Source organism: Ambystoma mexicanum, chromosome 4q (genome assembly GCF_040938575.1).
Source record: "Ambystoma mexicanum isolate Mex_15411 chromosome 4q, UKY_AmexF1_1, whole genome shotgun sequence".
NCBI lineage: Eukaryota > Metazoa > Chordata > Amphibia > Caudata > Ambystomatidae > Ambystoma > Ambystoma mexicanum.
Window position 1 is genome coordinate 902,170,920 of NC_090928.1, and position 21,176 is coordinate 902,192,095.

A 21,176-nucleotide genomic window follows, 5' to 3' on the forward strand; every position below is an offset into this window, starting at 1 on the left:
TACGGTGATGGTGTGTCTTGCACCGAGAAGATAGTGACGCCAAGCCTTGAAAGCTGATTTAATAGCCAGTAGTTCTTTGTCGGTAATTGCGTAATTGAGTTCAGGTGGACAGAATTTTCTGGACCAAAAGGCTACAGGGTGTAGTTGGTTAGTTTCTGGGTCTCTTTGCGACAGGACAGCTCCCATGGCCGAACTGGATGCATCGGTTTCCACGATGTAAGGGAGATCTGGGCGCGGGTGCTTCAATACAGGTGCAGAGGTGAATTTGGTTTTCAGGTCCTGAAAGGCTTGTTCAGCCTCAAGAGTCCATTCAAAGCGTTTATTTTTCTTTAGGAGAGCTGTGATGGGTTGAACAGTTCAAGAAAATTCCGGGATGAACCTTCGATAGAAATTTGCAAAGCCAAGCATGCTTTGCACTCCCTTCACAGAGCTAGGAGATGGCCATTTGAGAATGGCGTCCACTTTCCGCGAGTCCATTCGGATTCCTTGAGGTGTCAGGATGAATCCGAGAAACTCCACTTCTGTGGTATGAAAAACGCATTTTTCGAGCTTGGCAAATAATTTGTGCTGGCGCAATTTCTCAAGAACTGCCCTAACATGGTTTCTGTGATCAGATTCTGAGGAGGAATACACCAGGATGTCGTCAATATAAACGATGACACAAACATCGATAAGTTCCCGAAGAACATCATTCATGAAGTACTGAAAGGCGGCAGGTGCGTTGCACAAACCGAAGGCCATTACTTGATATTCGAAGAGCCCAAATTTGGTGCGGAATGCAGTCTTCCACTCGTCGCCCTCTTTTATACGTACCAGGTGGTAAGCTCCTCGGAGATCTAGCTTGGTGTACACACAAGCATCTTTTACTTGGTCGATAAGCTCAGGTATCAGGGGCAAAGGGTAACGATTCCTAATCGTTATCTGATTTAGGGCGCGGTAGTCAATACAGGCCCTAAGGTCTCCTTCCTTTTTAGGTACGAAGAACAAAGCGGAAGAGACTGGTGACTTTGATGGGCGAATGAAACCATTGGCCAGGTATTGATCCAAATACTGGCGCAAATGCAGGTTCTCAGGTTCAGTAAGAGCATAAATCCTACTACAAGGTAGTTGTGCATTGGGTACCAAGTCGATTTGGCAATCGTAAGATCGATGGAGAGGTAAGGTGTTAGCCTGCTCTTTCTGAAAAACCTCTTGGAATTCTTGGTATTCAGATGGTAGCTGTACAGGGGTGGAAGATACAGAGGCTAGACCCATAGCTGGATTCCTTGGGTAACAGGTTGGTTCACAATCAGGAAAAGTTATCTTCTTTGCTCGCCAGTCTATTCTCGGTTTATGTGTTTCTAACCAAGGGATTCCAAGAAGTACTTGAAATTGTGGGGCCTTGATCACATCAAACACGATTGCTTCCCGATGTCCGTCCTGACCCACCAGAGTGATTTCAACTGTGGAATGCGTTACAGGCCCTGAGGCTATTTCGGTTCCATCAACTGTAGTAATTACATCTTGGGTTACTTTCGGGCGGAGAGGAAGCTTAATCCTGGAAGCCAATTCACGGTCTATGTAATTTCCAATAGCTCCACTGTCTATGTATGCTTTTATAGCATGCAACTGTTGAGGCTGTTTTGGGTTCACAAGCACCATTGGCATGACAAAATGCGAGGTCAAAGAGTTTGTTTTCAAGCTCGGCAAGCGGACCCCTACGCTTGTCGGGCTAGGTCGTTTCCCGAACCAGGTGTCAATAACTCGTTATCAGTGGCTCCAACCACCTTCTTGGGTGGTTTAACTGGACAACTTTGAAGAAAGTGACCGGAAGTTCCGCAATACAGACAAAGTTGCATTTGTCGCCTTCTCTCTCGTTCCTTCTGCGTTAATGGTCCTTTAACACTGCCAATTTGCATAGGTTCGGAAACGTCAGTACTCTTGGAGTTAACGTGGGTCTTGATAGGTACTCTGGTTTCATACTTGAGCCGATCTGCTTTTCTATTTTGAAGTCTGTGATCAAGTTGAACCACTAAGTCTATGTAGTCTGCGCAGGCCTGGGGTGGATCTACTATCTGAGCTATAACATCTTTAAGCTCTCCGCGCAGGCCTCGATGAAACAATGTGATCCTTTTATTTTCAGGCCATCCGGTTTCCACAACTAGTCTATTAAAGGTGGCGATATAGGACAAAAGATCCTGGTTACCTTGTCGTAAGGATAGCAGTTCGTTGTCAAGGGCCTGTCCCAGCGAGTGTCGAGCGAACAATCTTTCCATGCTGGCCTGGAAGCCCTGGAAATCCCGGAGAATGGGATCATCCTGATTTACCAATGGAATAGACCAATCGGCAGCACAGCCACTGAGGTAAGATAGTACAAAGGCTACTTTGGTCTGGTCGTTGGGGAAGGCCCCGGGCCTGCATAAAAAGTGTAAACGGCATTGGTTCATAAAAGCGGCATATTTCTTGGGATCCCCCGCAAAACGTTCCGGCGGGGCCAAAGGCATGTGTCCAGGTAGATTGATTTGTACCGGGTTATTCGAACCCATTGTTGTAGAAATATCTCCGGAAACAGGTAAAGGAGTGTGCTCTGCCTGGCCCTGCAATAACCTTTTGGCCAGATCATCAGTTCTTTCCTTGGATAGGATTAGTTCCCTTCTGAGAGCATCAGTCTCCTGGCGGGCTGAGTGCACATCTGCCCGTAATTCCCCTAAAAGATGGGCCAGCTGATCTGTCTCGAATGTCTCCATAGCGCCCAGGTGGGAAATTGTGGTAAGGCTTCGCGTTCTGTAACGCTCACCTGGTTCCCACGGAGGCGCGCGTCGAAGGCGCAGAACTCTGAAGATGGACAGGAAGGACCCCTCTATTCTGGCTTCCCTGGCTCGTTGGATACCCTCCTGTGCGTGAAAAGGGAGTATTACCAACTGTGGAACAATGCTCAAGCCTCCCACTCCCTTCCAACCCTCCACGATACCTCCTCCACGATTCCCCGTGAAGCCTCACCTTAGGGTTTGGAAGGATGAGCTCTCCATCCTGCTTCTGATGCAGGGGCGCGTTGAAACCCAGTTACTTCACTGGATTGAGGATTGATGGGAGTTCAGGTAAGCTTGACTGTTCAGGTAAGGTGCTGTAAAAGTTCTGTTCAAAAGTTCAAGCTTAATAATAATGTTCGTTGTCTAATTGCAGCAAGCGCTAATGCTTATGTCTTTTTCCCCTTAGGGGCCGGGGTTCGGAGTGCCGGAGATATGGCGCCGACCAGAAGTGAAACAGTTCTGGATGAGCGCTCAGGTAATGTCTTTGCATTCGCTCATTCAATGTCTTTGTCTTTTTTTCCCCATAGGGGCCGGGGTCCGGAGATGCCAGGAAGCGGCAGGACCCGAAATGCAGTGGGAATAATCCAACAGGTAAGACTTAAAAGGAAACTGAGCTTTCCTTATTCCTTTTCTCCCTCTCACCTTTGTTCTTGTCTTTTTTCCTCTCGGCGCCGGGGCGTAGCTGAATCCGGAAGATCGCTGCTGAAGATGGAAGCGCCTTGCAAAGGTGAGTAAAATGCAGCGCTGCAGCGATCGAAACGAAATGCCTTTAAAATGATGTCTTCCTTTTCAGGGCCGTTGGAGAAATGACTCCGGGATGCAGATTTAGCAGGTAAGGGCTTTTCTTCTCCTATTCTCTTCCTTTCTCCCCTTGCAGGTGTTCCAGGGTGCTGGCAGGTGTGGCTGAAGTCAGGATGCAGGAGCTGACACGGTGAGCGTCCAGCTGCTAGGTGCAGAACAACGCGAAGCATGTGTGGCTGTTCGGGTGGGGTTTAAATAGCCTTGGAAGAAGTTCCTGGTATGTATCCTTCCACCAATCAGGTATGTATCCTTCCCCGACCACACCCGGGTGGTGAAGTAGTCCTACAGGTTAAGTAGTCCCATTCAGGCCTCAAGAGGGCCTGGATGAAGCAGCAAGGTCTGCATCAGGTAAGTGTGCACCCAAGCACTTAAACACATATCCTCTTCTATGAGCCTGGCGCCTAAGGCGCCAGGACTGGGGTCCACTATGAGCCTGGCGCCTAAGGCGCCAGGACTGAGTCCAACGGGCCCCGACTTGGGCCCGCTGAGACTTCCCTGGGGAAAATGATGTCTGCCTCTGGGGTTGCTGGGCCCGGCCTGGCTCCTTAGAGGTAGGCATCATGACGGGCCTTCCCTCCCGAGGAGAGAGCCAACAGCATCGCACAGATGGTGAATTGTTCTGGAACCACGCCACCTTACCAGCCGCTTCTATCCTCTGCCTCTTAGGTCTCATGACCTCCTGTATTTTTCTACTGCCAGAGGGCAGGCTGCGCATGAGATCCCTAGAGTGGCTCCTAACAGGTCAGTGTTCGCAGTACCTCAGAGCCCTCACGGATCCCTTCAAGGTGTCCAACCAAGTGGTCCATGATCTCAGCTGGTGGATGGACCATGGCAATCTTATGGCGGGCAACCCTTCTGTCCTCCTTGGCCTCAGACCCGACTGGTCACGGATGCATCTCAGAAGAGTTGGGGCGCTCACTACGAGGATATGTAGGTGAACAGCCTTTGGTCAGCGACGGAAAGCCAGGTGGCACATCAACAGGCTGTAGTTGCAGGCCATCAGGCTAGCCCTGAGGGCTTTTGCTCCATCTCTCGAGGGGAAACATGTGATCCTGGCGGACAACACAGTGGCTATGCACTACCGGAACAAGCAGGGCAGTGTGCGCTCCCTTCCCCCTTTGCAGAGAGGCGATGCAGCTGTGGTTCTAGTTGCTGGAGAATCAAGTCTCAGTCTCAGCAGTTCATCTAGTAGGGACAGAAAACGGCTTTGCAGATTCTCTGAGCAGGCAGAGCACAGTCTCACACGAGTGGGAAGTGTGCCAGGAAGTCCTGGTGGAAGTCTTCTCTCTATGGGGTACCCCCGAGATGGATCTCTTTGTCCAACAGGAAGTACAGACCGTTTCGCTCCAGGGAATTCCCAGTGAACAGTGCACTGGGGGACGCGTTCCTGGTGGATTGGACCTTCCCTCTCCCCTACGCCTTGCCCCCGATTCCCATCATCCCATGGGTTCTCAGGAAGTTGAAAAGGTTTTCGAACGACCAGGATCTTGATCGCCCAGGACTGGGCAAGGGGAACGTGGCAATCCGATCTCTTGGATCTGACCATTAGTCCGCCTCACTGTTTGTCTCGTGGTCCGGATCTCCTGACCCAGTCGGAAGGCCGGATACTCCACCCGAACTCAGAGTCCCTCAACTACATGCATGGCTCTTGAGAGCATGAGGTATGATGACAGGGACTTCTCAGAGGATGTACTCGAGGTGTTGCTGGCTGTAGACAGACCATCTACAAGATCTCTGTATGCGTGCAGGTGGAGAAGATTTGAGGCGTGGTGCAGGGAACGCGAGATCGATCCCATCTCTTGCCCCACCACTACAGTGATGGAATTCCTTCTGTCACTGGCCTCAGCAGGTCTCCAGGTTACAACAGGCAAAGGATATTTGGCGACCTTGTCTGTGTTCAAAAAGTCCCTGGATCAAGGTTCCTTCCTTACGATCCTGCTTATGGCCCAATTCCTGAAGGGCCTTGTGAACAAGTTTTCGCAAACTTCCTTTGTTATCCCAGATTGGGATTTAAATCTAGTTCTGACATTCTTGATGCCTGCTTCGTTTGAGCCCTTGAATTCCGGTTCTTTGCGACTGCTTTTGTTGAAAACTGCCTTTTCTGGTTGCGATTACATCAGCCAGGAGAATTTGTGAGTTGCAAGCCCCTGTACCTGCATTTTTTGGGGGGAAAAGTTTCCCTTACAGTAACACTTGGCTTTCTCCTGAAAGTGGTTTCTGAATTCCACCTTTCGCAGTCCATAGATTTGCCCTGCGTCTACCCTCCACCACACCCCTCTAAGGAAGAGGAGTGGTTCCACCGCTTAGATCCCAAGAGAGCGATTTATTATCCTCTGCATTGCAGAATGTTACCAGTATGCAGGCAGGGAGCTTCCTCCCGGCATCAGGGCACACTCGACAAGAGGGGTCACAACTTCCACAGCCCTGCAGAGGGGAGTTCCCCTTAGGGACATCTGCCGTGCAACCACATGGTCGTCCTTGCACACGTTTACCAGGCACTATAGTCTAGATGTCACCTGCTGGGTTGATGCGCGTTTTGGTAGGGCAGTTCTGCAAAAACTGCTACTGTAGCACTTTTTGCCCACCTCTGTGGTCCTAACTGCTTGGTAGTCTATCAGATGAGGAATCTTTGGGACAAAAGTAATCCATTGAAGAAGAAATTACTTACCGCAAGAATCTTTATATGGATTATTCTCCCGCAGATTCCTGATTGCCCCTCCTTTTCATCCCCGTTCAGAAATGTGTTGTGGCTTGGCGAATCTGTCTAAGTGAAGGGAGGCCTGGTGGTTCCTCTGAGGTGAACGCTTCTATCTGGCTAGTCGCTTGCTGTTAAGAAAATAAAAAAAAAAAGAAAATAAATCCTTTCAATTTTTCTCTGATTCTTGGGGTTTTCACCCTTTGAGATGTTTCCCATTGTCAAGGTTTTAATAGGCTGGTTAGCCTTATCTCCCATCATTTTCCTCTGCAGCATTCAAGCATGGGGAAAAAAAGGGGGAACTGAGGTATGGGGCATAGTGACGTGGTTTATATATGACGCCTGATGTCCCGTCCGGAGCCGACGATCGAGCACCGAGCAAGACAGATCGACGGCCAGGTCGATGTCCATTACGCCCCCTGTCAAAACATTTCCAAGCAGCAGAGCTGGATGGGGATATCTATCAGATGAGGAATCTGCAGGAGAAAAGCAATCAATTGAAACTCTCGATCTGGGAGAGACCCAGGCATGAACGCTGTAAAACCTACGATCTGGAAAAAGTCTGAATCAATAGAAATGGAGAACCTGTGTTTTGCGAGAATAGCAGAGGTTAGGGAATTAAGTAAGGTGTGTGGCAAGAAAACAAAGCACCAGCTGGAAAAAACAAACGGTGAGGAGAATCCTGCAAAGTGAAACCAGACAATCCTGAAAGTCTTATGAAAGAAGGAAGGAAGGCCAAAGGTATGAATCCATTGAAAGCTCATCACAGTAAGTAATTTCTGCGTCTAAGGTAGTCCACCTTGGAAACTCAGAAGCTGAATTTCTCTGCACTTATGGTGGGATCTGCTTCCTGTATTATGTGCCGCACCATTTTATGTGTGATATCAGGTTCTTAAACATTCTTGCTCCATACTAAGTGTTAGGGAGCATTCTCTGTAAAGGCTAATTTCCCAAACCTAGTGAGTCCCCCAGCAGCTTTGCTGGATTTTTGGGGTTTATTTTTTTCTCCTGCTAAGAGTGAGACTCTTTTTTTTCCCACTCTTAGTCATGATTTGAGGTGTTCCTTTGACTTTGTAGGTGTTTTATGGGCTATGGGGTCCTTTACCCCATAGTGCTTCATGTGTTTTTGGTAGGTGGGTTACACAGCACCCTCCGTGCAGTAACCTAGGGGTGTTGTAGTGACCCCCAAACATAGACTCCATACCCTGGGACTGACTACTGCCTCCCAGGGCATGTAAAGTCACCATTGGCTTTACTAGTCTTAAATTGTGAACAGAACCTGTACAAACCATCATATTGTGGACGTACTGGTCGGGGCAATTCGATTGCCCCGGGGTCTGTTGTTCGAGGGGGCACTGGCCAGTCCCCCCGACCGAGTTTTGGCTGGTGGCAGTGGATACTACTTTTTATATTCGACCGCGAATATATTCCTATGGGATTTTCCCATTGTTCGAGGCTACCACTTTTTAATATAGCTCCGAAAATACCGCCGGTTTATTAAATTAATATAAATTCACCGGTTGGTATTTTTTGCCGAAACTGGGTTCCAAAATGGCGTTTGTGTTTGCTTCTGTGACTCCAACCCAAGTCGAGCCCTTTGTTCCACATTTTGGCGGGCTTCTCCACAGAAGCCTCCAAACGTGGTGCCACTCTGTCTGGGTACCACAGGGGGGTGAGGGAGGGGGTTTAGGCACCCTGGACTGAGTTGCCTTGGCAACTCAAGTTGCACTCTGGTGTGATTGGCCCAGTGGTGAGCCGCCCGGCTCACTACTTAGCATGTTTGAGTGACAGCTAGGACTGATGAATGGGGGTTTTCTTCATAAAAGCAGGGCTTTGGGGACTGGAACTTCAGAAGTCGGCACAGGACCTAAAGAATCCAAGGAGGGAGTAGCCGAGCCGACCTGCAACAACAACACCACCGGTGGAGCCTTGCTGAACCGTCTCACCACTTTTCCCGACGACCGAGGAGATCTCCAGTCCGGAGAGTCTTCTTCCTTTGACTGGTGGGGATAACCAGTTTGCCCGTCTTTTCGCCTTCCTGGATAATCTCGTGGCCGCCTTGCCTGTGCCAAGCACCCCGGCAACCGGGATACCTCGGTTTACCACTACCGTGAAGAAAAGGGTAGTACCTTGTAACCGGAGAACTCCGTGGCTGGTTTCTTCCCTGGCAGTGCAACAACCTTCATCTTTCCTCCACGTGGAGAGCTCCTCTTCCTCTGGACGAAACACTGACTTGCACCCGCTGCCAGGAACAACTGCCCCCGTTGGAGCGTTCTTCCCACCACAGGTACTGTGTCCCGCCTGGCTTCCCTTGCGACAGATCGTTCGGGGTGACAGTAAATCCTCGACTTTCTAACCTGGGTTAGCCCGGGGCCTGTTAACTAACTTTTCCTAACTTGATCTCAATCTTTTGTGAACTATCTACAAAGACTCTTTGGGCATAAGCCCACTGGGTGATCCTGGACACATTTCGCTTGCTCTCTCTAAGAGTGGGCCTGGCATTTGAACTTCCTTGCTCTCCAGTAGACTTTGCCTAACCTGCCCCACTGTGGTTCTTTTAAAAGTATTGAAATTGTGTGCTTTCATAACTCTGGCTTTTCCCTCCCCTTTTATAACTTATTAGAGTGCCATCTTAGGTTAAGCACTCACCTCTGTCTGAAAATAAGTGGTGTTTCTCACTAAGACTTGTCTAATAAGTAATCAGGGTTGTATATCTATAATAGTGACTGTGTGTTGAATTTACTTACCTCTTTTTGTGCTAGTGTAATTTTCGAGTGTGTCTTTAAATAAATAATTATATACTTTTACACCAAAGCTCTGGTCAGTGTTTGCTTGTGCTACTGTATCTCTGTACCTATTGTGTATACTCTATATACTGCCTAACTCTTCTTGAGAGAAGTCTGACTGCTCAGCCACAGCTACCAGGATAATCTGCTTGGCGCAGACTGCTACCAATTGGGTTTACTGCCAACACCTGTAGTCTTAAGCCTTTTGCAGTGGTCCCTAAGGGTACTGCACAGGTTTCTGCCTAACACTAAAACATAATCCTGAAATCTTTTTATTCTCAAATGATTTACAAGCAATCGATACATCGGTTTCAGGAAGACGATAGCCACTGAGACTAGCCCAAAAGACATTCTTATGCATCTGTCCAGTGCTACTGGAGTAATACAATATCATTAATTCTTGCAAATCTGAATGTAGGTTAATCTGACTTTGGGTCATTTAAGGAGTACATGGTTGCATCACTTAAATCTGTTAACAATTCTGAAATCACAAGCAAGCCTCTTTTGGGGTGGGTCCAAGCCTGATTTGCATATGGTTTTTACCCTTTTGCAATGACTTGGCAGGCGAAGAACAATGATCTGGAGGGGGTTGCCCAGAGCAATGCGAGAGATTAAGATTAATTCTAAACCTTCCAGCTGTCACCCCTATTGTTTTGCTATAGTCACCTCGAGTTAGAAGGGTATGCCCAGATGTGGGTCCTGTGCCTGCTCGACCTAGAGACCCAAAGGTCTTTCCCCCTTTTTAATGGCTTGGCCAGCAAAGAATAATGGTCTGGAGGGTTGGGTACCCAGAGCAATGCCAGAGGTTACGATTAATTCTGAACCTTCCAGCCATCGCCCCTTTTGTTTTGCACTTATCAATGTGGTCAACAGAAGTTTGCCTCTAAATGTAGCTTGGTTACTGTTCACTCTGATTCATCTTTTTAATCTTAATCTAAAATTGGTCTTCACTGATCTCCTTTTTTACACTTTCCAGACTCTAGAATAACCCAAGTAACCCATTGACGACATTTTACAGGATAAGCTTGAAGTTTAGTATACTAAAGAGAAGGTTCCCTTCTAGGTATTGTTTTGCAAGCAAAGTCATTGGGCTGCTTGTTATGAACCATATATTTGTTTTGATCATAATAAAATAAACATTTTGGTGTGAAGGTCAATTCAGTTTCTTCAAATTCACAAATGAGCATAACATTTTGGGGCTTTAAGTGTCTGTAGCTAACACAGGTTGGCTGTGTGTTATGTTAAATTACACTGTGAAGGATATGTGCTTGTGGTATTGAATAATTCTTGTTACTTTGGCTTCATTGTGTTCTCTCCCTTTTTCCAGTGTGGAAATACAAAGCGTGGCTCTCAGATTGTCTTCAAAGTTGGTCACTCAATTCGTTTCAGGTCACCAGGAGGTAATGCACTCAATTAAGTAAAATAAGAAAGTTAAAAAAAATATGATTGTGAGACAGCATTTTTTTAATTGTCATCTAATAGAATCACATGACTGTCCAGTGAGTGTAGCTTTCCACCTCCAAGCAGCCATTGAAATGATGAATGTTGCGCTTTATATCTACCTCTTAGCATAACATATCGTTATTTATTCTAATGCACAAGGCATGTACTGATTTACTGATATTTTTTCTCATAAAGTGTTAATTATAAGTAAAATCAAAGCTTGTGTTTACAACATGTTCATTTTTATACTTGATTTGCAAGTCTGTTTCCATGCGTCCATCATGATGCCAGGGGCTCAACCTGAACAGGGTGGCAGCTTGGCCAGAAAACTCCATCAGCAATCTGCCAACAAGCTACACATCTAAACACATTCCACTCTGAAAGGGCAAAAGGCATGAATTATAATGGGGTGGGGGAATATATTCATATTTTCACCCCTCTTATAATATCGGTAATTTTTTCTGTAGCTTATCCTTCGCAGCAGATGGACCTGAACTATATAACACTCTGCACAATAATATATAAAACATGCAGCACTGAATAATCAGTTGGTAGATAGGAAATAATTTAACGTCATATCAGTCGGTCAAGTCTCATTAGTTCCTTTGATCAATTAAAATAAATACATATCACACTGTCATGGTATAGTCTGTTGCTGGTCTTCCAATCACAGTTCAGAATTTCAATAAACTTCCAACATTATGTTATAAATAGAAATCAATTCCCTTCTGGTAATCTGCATGGCTAGTGAAGATTGGGGCTGTGCAGGATGTCACAGACTCAGACATCTGCTGCAATGGCCCAAACAACACGTGAGGGCACTACTGGCAGACTGCTTGTGTCCAAGAATGTTACAGCATCTATTACCTGTGCCGGAATTCAGGCTTCCCACTGTCACTGTCTGCTGCATAGACCCTAGATGCATAGGGTAGTGTCAAAGAGTGGGCTGCTGGAGATGGCTGGAAGTGTAGGTGGAGCTGTCACAGCTTCATGGGGCCTAAGACATGGGTGCATGTGTGAGTGTTGGGTACTTCTGCCTGTCCAGGGAAGCTTAGATCAAGGGTAACCTTGTAGGAGGGTGGTACCTTAAGCCTCAGTTTGAATAGCTACACAGTTCTTTGTGTAAGTGTGTCTCTAATTGTTAATGAATTATACAATCATCTAGGTTTAAGTTTTGCGTTTGCAGCACATAAATCTTGAGAGATGAGGCACTGTGTCAAGCATTTTACTGTGTTGTTGTTGTTGTTAGGATATATATATATATATATATATATATATATATATGTTTGTTTTGCTTATATTATTCTGTTATAGAAATGCAGACCTCGTCCAAAAAAGGATAGCAGAGTGCTTTACAACTTTTTTTTTAAAAAAACAGTGAGTCACAGCAACACATCATACAAATATATACCCCTGAAAAAAGAACACAGTCTCTGCTATAAGACCACTGACCATAAAACCCACCCAATAAATACCTCTCCCAATATCCACCTGACCACCCTATACATATTACTGGAAATGTAAATCTACAGTTTAAAATCAAAATATTTCCTAAATAGTAAATCGTACAGCTCTTCTTGAACACAACAAGGGAGCCAACCTTCATTTAATTTGGGAGAATTCTAAAAACATGGGGCAAAGGAAAAAAGCTTGGTTGCAGGTTAATGCTGCTTTAGTGAGTGAGCTCAAGTAAGAGTGCTGGAGCTCTCCATAATTGCTACCTCACAGTTTGTCTTAAAATAAGAAAAGGAGCATCACATACTGTCTTGAAAGCCAGACAACAAGATTTCAATTTGATAAAAAAAACAGAGCAAGTACCTAAAGCAGTAACACTACAAATTATTGAGAAAACAAATGGCGAATGTGCTTTGACTGCGTGTTCGGCAGTGACGAAAATGCTGAATAGAACTATACCGAACAAGGGGAGTGGGGGAGTCCCCCGCTCCGTTTGAACAGTATAATGGGTTCAGAGATTGCGGGGGTTGTCCCCCGCTTCCATTACATTGGGTTGCTGGGGACAATAAAGCTTAACAACAACAAAAAAGGACACAGCGGCAGAAGTTGCTACCCACTTTAGGGTTTTGGAGCGGATGTCACAAGGAGAAGGAGGCGAGGTACGGGAATGAAGGTAAGTATGGGTGAAGTGGTAGCTGGTATGGGGATGCGGGAAAGAGTGATCTATGTGATCACTGGGTGCTGAAATTTTCTTATTCAGCATTTTAATATCTGAAATTTCGGGCCGCGCAGTGATCACATAGAGTTGCTAAAGCAGAAGAATAGGCAACATATGATCAAATCTCCTTATGCTGTTGTCCGTACCCAAACAAGCAGCAGAATGAAAAGAGGATTTCAAAGGTCACAGGGGAAGTCTGATGAATTCCACCTAACTGTGAATTCCCTCCCCCATCAAAACTTGAAGAATGCTTTCTTAGTCCTCTTAGAAGCATAATGCCGAGAGGAAGCATAGGGATTCAAATAAAAAGCCAATGACTTTATCTACCAAAACAAGCGGCCAAGAGGCAGCATGGAATGAAATTGAACGAACTGAACGGAAGTAGTTCAAAGTTGAAAAACCTTAACTGTAGATGAAAAGAAGTCATCCACCTCTTGTTGTGCCTCAGACGGTCATACACACAATAAATGAGAGAAGATGATGCCTCAAGATACAATTGTATGTTATCTGCTCATTGGAGGACATAGATGTATGCACTGTACCAAAGTCAGGTTGCATGGACTGTCTACAGAGGTGAGTGGAACTCTGATGTCCGGAAATGACCACAAGTGCTATGATGGGTTACCGGGAGGAGGTACAAGTGGGATCCTTCACAGTCCCTCCATACCTCGCATCCATGTTTTTGGAGGTGTGGCCTCTATGTGCCTTTCTGTCCTAGAATCCAGCCTTTTCAAATTCCCTCCCTGAATGCTAGGGACAGGGAGAGAGGGAGAGAGGGAAAGAGGGAGGGAGAGAGAGAGGGAGAGAGGGAAAGAGGGAAAGAGGGAAAGAGGGAGGGAGGGAGGGAGGGAGAGAGAGAGAGAGAGAGAGGGAGAGAGGGAGAGAGGGAGAGAACTAAAAGAGGAGTGCAGCAATGAGGAACCACCATACCACGAAAGAAGGCTCACTGTTGGTTCCACTTCTATCCAAAATGGTGGCCTTTAAACCCTCAGTCACTATGAAGAGGGGAAACTGCTCAACCGATCATGGTGTGACAGTGACACTATGGGATGACTGATATACCTGAGATGCTTAATGAAAACACATGAAGCCAACCAATGGGATCCTGTCCAGGTTCAATTCCAGGGCGAGCTGGGAGTGTCTAGCTGGAACCAGTCAGAGGATATATTGTACTTAGTATTATACTTAGGTGCTCTAGATAAAAGCTCAGGTAGACAGAGGGGGAATGGCACAGTCAGGATGGGGTCTGCAGAATGAACAAAGAGAAAGAGAAGAAGTAATTTAGAAGCCTTCTAAGGGCTACTACATCTCTGCCTCTGGCTGAGACCAGATGCAAGGTGTGAGCATGCAGTAGTGAGAGATCGACACACATAAATAGGGTTGCGGAAAGGCCTCGCTAGCCCTAATGTTTAGAGAGGTTTACCTGCTTCAACATAAATCTTAAATGGGTCCCTCAGGATGTTGAAATAAAGAATTTTCCACCATTGGGTCAGAACTTTAACTCTAGCCCTCACGCTAACAACTTCACAAAAAGGTGCAAAGGAGTGTCTTCGTAGCAGATCCTTCACAGTTCTTTTCAAAAGTTCCAAACGGTCCAAAAACAAGTAAGTTCAACAGTGGTCAAGAGCATGGCTTTGTTCTATTGACTTCTCCACAGTGTTCACAATCCCAGGGGTTGTCTCCCTTCCCCAGGTTTCTCTTCCTTTTACACAGCCAACCAGGTTCACACTTCTTCCCTGGTACTGTGACTAAGAAGAGTAGTTGCAACACAGTTCTCTTCCCCGTTAGACTTGGCGTACTCTCCTGCCAAGTACTACCTTCTGCCACAACTGTCCGATACATGGGTGTGAGCCCCAGACTCGCCTGCTTTAACAGTTCTCCTCCTAGTTAGACTTGGTGTACTTTCCTGCCAAGTACTACCTATTGCACATCCAACCTGGTTCACCTTTCTCCCAGGTATTGTGGTATTCCTTTTGTCTTCCTCCTTCTGGGTAGGCTTGGTTCACTCTCCTGCCAAGCACTACTATATGCGACCAAAGATGTAACAGCTTCTTCGCTATCTCTTTCCGGGTCCCAGAGCCCGGGTTTGCTGTATTCTCCCCCTTTTCCTCTTGCCACAGCTTCTTCTGCTTATCAGGGTCCCAGACCCAAGGTTTGGGGTATTCTTTCCCCTTTTTCTCTTGCCACAACTTCTTCTGTGTTCTAGCGGTTCCCTGCCCCTTCACATACCTGCCGATTTGGCTCACGAGGGCATCCGCTTTCTCCCAGCTTCCTCTGTCAGCCACAGGACTAGCGCTGCTAGTCTGCGGCAGTTCCACAGCAACCGCCTTCCTTCAAAACGTTGTCTCGCCTCCGACACCTCGGGATCGTCCGCCATCTTCGTTTGCCAGCCTGCCGTCCCAGTCAGTATCTCGGGACCGGCTCTGTAGCTCTCAACCTCTTCATGGGTGTACCAACTAACCTCCTTCCCATGTGCAGCAAACACAGTCCTCTCCCTCGTGGCTTTTCCTGGGAGGACTGGTTTTCATTTGGAGTCCTTCCTTGCTTTTTATTTCTTTGTCGGGTTTGACCAAATTGAATAGGTTGTTCTGATCACTGCGGTTCCATGATGGTGGAGCACTTCTGCACTCTGCGCATCTTCTTCATTGCAGTACTTTTCACAATGCTATGACTGCTCTTCTTTGACTCAGCATAATTGAAAGGAGGACAACATTCTACCCATGCATATGTAGCATGGGAAGAATTGTGGAGTCTTTCACCATGGAGAGGGTAAGAGGCTGAGGGAGCTGGTATCATCGCATGAAGTGTACCGCCTCTCTCCTAGGGTGTTATCCCTCATCCCAGGAGGTTTGCTCCTCACCAGGTGAATCTCCAGCGATGCACCACCGCTAGGGGGATTATTGGACTGTGACCACACTGCCTTGGCAACATGAGATGGGTTCTCCCCCATGAGAGAAGGGACAACATCCAAGGATTCGTCACAAATGGCAAGCAATCTGCTGCAAACCTTCTAGGAACTAAATCACAGACCCTGGTAAGAGCCAGAGAGATCCAATGAGGAGACAAAGAACCAATTAACTATGTTAGCCTTACCCCAGGAAGGTGACTCCAGGTTGGTTTGTTAGAATAGAGGTTTAAAATATGTTTTCCTAGGACACAAGGAAAGACAATGTAGGAAAGCCCCCCAGATGCTCACACCACACAAAATACAACCCACTAGGGAAAAAGGCCCAGTACACCCCTTGCAAGGATAACAGGTTTTATTTCCATACAAATGGAAAAAGCGCCAACAAACAACCCTGCTGCTGCGGAATGTTCTGGCAACAATGGCGTATGCAGTACGTTATAACAGTACGCAGTGTCATAGGTGACGTCATTACATACAGTAGAAACCTGCGCTGCTGGTGGGTGAGACGCTGCACATGGGTCACCTGCCCCATGCCATTGGTCCCAGCCTCGTCCGTCCCTCTTCTTCCACGTTGGCGATGTTGCAGTTGTCATTGGTCAGCCGATGGTTAAGTAACAACTATATTACTAACTATGAAAAACACATCTGTCGCTATCTGACAGGGCACCTGGCAGGAATCAGACAGGGCTGGGGGAAAGCCGTGGTCATACTAACTCGAGCACACTTCACTCGCTCCCGGATAGGCCGTCATTCCTCCAAGGTCTCCCACCTTTGTTCTGGGCTATCCCTCCCTGTAACTTGCAGCAAAATCCCATGACCTAGGAGTGAAGGCAGGAATTCCCAGCTTCCTGATCTTTCTGATCGATCGGGGAGTCCAACAGGTTTATGGTCAGTGGTCTGGGGTTATGTAGTATTCTGAATTCAGGGGTCCCGAAGCCACGACATTTGGGTGCTATAATTTAAGATCAGGGCTGGTGAGTCCTCCTTCTCATGGGATTGTGCTGTTCACAGACACTCAGCCCTTCTCCTGTGGCCTTGCAGGGCACATTCTTCCCAGGGCACGAAGGTTGGCAACCTTTTAGGACAGCAAAGGGTTTTGTGGATCTGTGTAGCTCTGGGCTTTCTCATCAGTGCTTGGGATACAACCTATTCCTGCGCTCATGTTCGCGGCCTAAGCCTGGGGTGCTGACTGTCGCGCCATGTTTAAGTGATGTGCCACAATACGGCTGCTACTCCTGCATGCATATTACAGCTACAAAATGCACAATATATGATTGTGTAGAATCCTGTACGGACACCCCCCCTACCCCCTGTTCTCTTACATTACTGATGACAGCCTTTGCCTTATTCTAAAGCGCATGGTGGTGCGGGAAGAACGTGCCCCCTTCCCAACAACTTGTCCACGTAAGAATTTATGAAGCAAACTGGCATCTATATCCCTAGCACTGAGAAACCTAGAAGCAAGCTGTGTGCTGTCCCTGGGACTGAGAACACCATTTTGAGTTAGCCACCCTTGGTTTCATTTAAAACCCTACACCCACCATGGAGACCCAGCTCCTTAAGACAGACTGGCCACGACTGAGATGTAGAGAGTTCCTGCATCAATTCTTTGCATCCTTTAAAGAGACGAAAGAAGGGGTATTCATTTTATTTAATAGATCAGGACATTTTCAGAAATGAGTGGATGGGTAAAAGGGATAGCCAAGGAAGCTATATAGGCCTCCAGATACAGATTGGCGGGCACGATTATACTTTTTCTTCCATGTATGGCCCCCAACCAAGATGCCTTTGGCGAGAGGCTCTTTACACACATTGCTCAATTTCAGAGGGCAAAATTGGTGGTGGGGGAGATATCAATGAGGGGCTTAAAACTGACATGGACAGCTCAAACCAACGCAGGGGGGGCGGATTCAGGAGGTTCTATATCCCTGTGTGGGGCGGTAGATGACCTGGACCTAGTGGATGTTTGGCGGCACTCTCATCATCACACAAATGATTATACTTACTTTTCCCACATTCACCATAGCTACTCTCAGCTAGATTATTTCTTGGTCTATAACAATGTACCTTGAGAATGGGGACACCCACCCACTGAAAAGAACATTGTGGAACATTAAATGTTAAGAGATGAAGTGTATTGCACCACGATCACTGAGATGATCTCCCAATATCTTTTAGAAAACATAGATAGTAAGACCTCATTAGTGATGCTCTGGGAAGCTTTTTAACCTACTATGCGGATTGAATTAATTCGTTTAGCGTCAGTAGGGGAAAGAAGATAGAGGAGAAAAGGAGGCAACTTGAAGCGTAATATAAACAGGAATGGTGGTCACAGAAAGTAAGCAGACAGTTACAAACAGATAGGGCAGAGCTGAAGGCTTAATGGGCTTTGGATATCTCATATAAACTACTGTAAACTAAACAGTTTTATTATAGTGTCTCTAATAAAGCACCTCATCTCCTGGCATATAAGCTTAAAACACACAGCAAGTGCAGAATAACATAAGAACGCTCCGCGATGATAGGGGCCAAACATAGGAATCGGATTCGGCTAAAGTTAACATTCTCCTGCAATATTACTCTAGTTTATTTGTAGGGGGTAAAACCTGGACATGCAGAGGCAACAAGCTTTTATTAGGACGTGCAGAGGCAACAAGCTTTTATTCAAGGGGGCTAATTTCCTACAAATTATGGAGCGGGATAAGGCACTATTGGAATCCCCTATATTGGTGGAAGAGGTCTCCCAGGTCATTCGGTCACTGCCTGCGGGTAAGGCGCAAGGCCCCGACAGTTCCCTGCCCTTTTCTATAAATGTTTTGTAGATCAATTGGCTCCACACCTGACTCTACTGTTTAGCAGTTTTGGGATGACGAGAGCGATTACCCCTGCGATGGGAGAGTCAGTCTTAACACTTTTAACTAAGCAGGGGAAGTACCCAAATAAGTGTGAATCAAATAGACCTATAGCGGGTCTCAATTACGATTCCCAGATATATTCAAAAATGTTGCTAATCGCTTAGCGAAAGTGCTCCCAGGGATCATACACCAAGATCAGACATGTTTTATCCCAGGACTGCAGATGCAGGATAATACGCGAAGAGCGATAGATTTGTTGAAATGGGCAGGTCTAGATGAGAAATCTATGACAGTCCTATCGATCAATGCAGAAAAAGCATTTAATCGGATGGATTGGCCTTATTTTAGGGAGGTGTTATCTGGGTTTTATTTTGGGCCCACTAGCATGGGTCCCGCCTAATTTTGTCCACCCTACCACAAGGATTAAGGTAAATGGATTGCTATCTACTTCATTGCCCTTATCACGAGGGACTCGCCAGAGATGCCCTCTATTTATATTATTATTTGCTTTGTCGATGGAGCCATTTTCCCAGAGGGTGAGACTACAAGAGAATATCCGTGGGATCAGGGTTGGTTAGTCATGCCATAAATTAGCACTATACGCGGATGACCTTTTTGTTTTTTATGGGTAATTCCAGGAAAACTCTACCTCAGTTGGTATCTCTTTTGGAAGTATTTTGGAGAACATCAGGGTTCAAAATAAATTACACTTAATCCCACATCCTTAACGTATCTGAAAGTGAAGCCACTATCTCAGAGCTGAAGCAGAACTTTGATTTTCATTGGGTATCGAGGTCAGTGCAATATTTAGGAATTTCCCTGACTCCCATCATACGAGCAATTATATCAGCAGAATATCCCAGAATTATTTAAACTATTAAAAGGGGACATGGCTTTGAAATTTCTTGGCTGGGGAAAATAGTGTAGTTAAACATGTCACTTACCCTCAGAGTATCATACACCTTAGCAGAGATACCATTTAAGATTCTGAAGAAGGTCCTGCAAGACCTTCAGGCACACATTTTAAAATTCATATGGGCCAGACGCCTTCCCAGGGTTTCCCGACATACAATGACGGCTGCCAGAGAGAATGGAGTTCTAGGGGTTCTGGACCTAGAAAGCTACTACTATTCAGCGCAATTAGCCCCTCTTTTGGAGAGTAGAACAATGGGTCCCAGGGGTAAGGACTGGGTGGATAATTGAGAATTCCCCTAAATGAGTGATGCTGGAATTCTCCAGGGGAGAGGTAAGGATTCACTAAAGTACTATAGACAACCAGAGTAACAATGTCAATTTGGGATAGAGCACTGGAGAGGTAAGCTTTCATGACATTTCCATCGCCACTAACCCCTCTTCGGGAGAACTCAGAGTTTCCACCTTCTTTTAAGTCCTCGCGGGTTTAATCGATGGTCAGAGGGGGATTTTACCAACTGGGTCAATTATTCGCAGATGGCGTTCCATTGTCCATTGACAAACTTTCCTATAGGACGATGAAGATAAATATAGTTATATTCAACTTCGACATTGGGTGGCTAATACCAGGATAAGCAGGTGGGAGAGCAGGGATGCGAAGAAGGTTGAGGATCTGTTTTTAGGAGAACCACTAGTTAGAAAGGTCTCTACTTTCACTTTCCGAATTGGCCCCCCACATACATATATGTTGAAATGGGAAGAAGAGATTGACTCCCTGATTGATTAGATTTAGTGGTTTAATATTTGGTCTCGCTCTGCGAAGCTGTCGAATTGTATTCAGATAAAAGAAAATGGATGTACAATCATGCTGCGATGGTACCTCACCCCTGGTAGAATTCATAAGTTTAACCCGGCATCTCCTGTCTCCTGCTGGAGATATGGTCTGGCAACTGGTTCGTTATTCCACATATGGTGGTCCTGTAATCTTCTATAATCTTATTGGAAGGAGGTCTTGGCCCTTATTGAGACCATAACAGGGAATGAACAAAGGTAGCAGGCGCCCCTCTCTCGGAAGAACAAGGCATGATAACCTGCTCAGTGGTTGTTAACCACATTGAGAGTTCGCAGCCATCTGCTTTTTGCTCACCTCACTGTACCTTTCACAGATGGGAAATAACCATTTGCATATCAGTCTTTGTCCCGTCCACATGGGCAGTCCAGCACCAAAATGCTATGGCAATTGCTCTCTGAACAAGAGTACCAACAGCAACCCCATACACGTGTTTCAGCCTTGTTGGGCATCATCAGTGAAGTGAAGCTGAGCCTCTAAGCACAGTGAGCAGGGTGTCCACGTCTGGTTGCCCCCAGGTAATCTAGGGTGACCAACCCCAAGTTCCTTCAAAGAATTCAACAAAGGTAGCAGGCGCCCCTCTCTCGGAAGAACAAGGCATGATAACCTGTTCAGTGGTTGTTAACCACATTGAGAGTTTGCAGCCATCTGCTTTTTGCTCACTGGAACAGGGATTGACCTTTCGCTAGATCCTTTGGTAATTCTATTGCGCAATGAAGATGAAGAGAGGGTATATAAGTTAACGGGAAGTACCTCTAAGCTACTCACCTACTTGTTGGTGATGGCCAGAATCATTGTGGCTCATAATTGGAAATCCAGCACTGCTCCAGATATGCAGGAGTGGTGGTCCAGAATTTGGTTTAACGTGGCAATGGGTACAATTGGAGCTTCCTTACAGGGTGAGATACCACGGTACATTGATACCTGGTCCTGATTTATTCAATGTGTTCAATTGCAAGATTAC

General features: G+C 46.3%; 1 protein-coding gene across 3 annotated transcripts in view; it reads left to right on the plus strand.

Annotated features, from left to right (window-relative positions):
* The window catches only part of THADA (THADA armadillo repeat containing), a 2,999,906-nt gene that overhangs the window by 2,743,562 nt on the left and 235,168 nt on the right, over positions 1–21,176 (plus strand). For all 3 annotated transcript variants that reach the window (XM_069608464.1, XM_069608463.1, XM_069608465.1), the window contains exon 34: positions 10,399–10,471. In XM_069608464.1, coding sequence (XP_069464565.1) covers positions 10,399–10,471 — 73 coding nt within the window. The remainder of the gene's footprint in view (positions 1–10,398; positions 10,472–21,176) is intronic.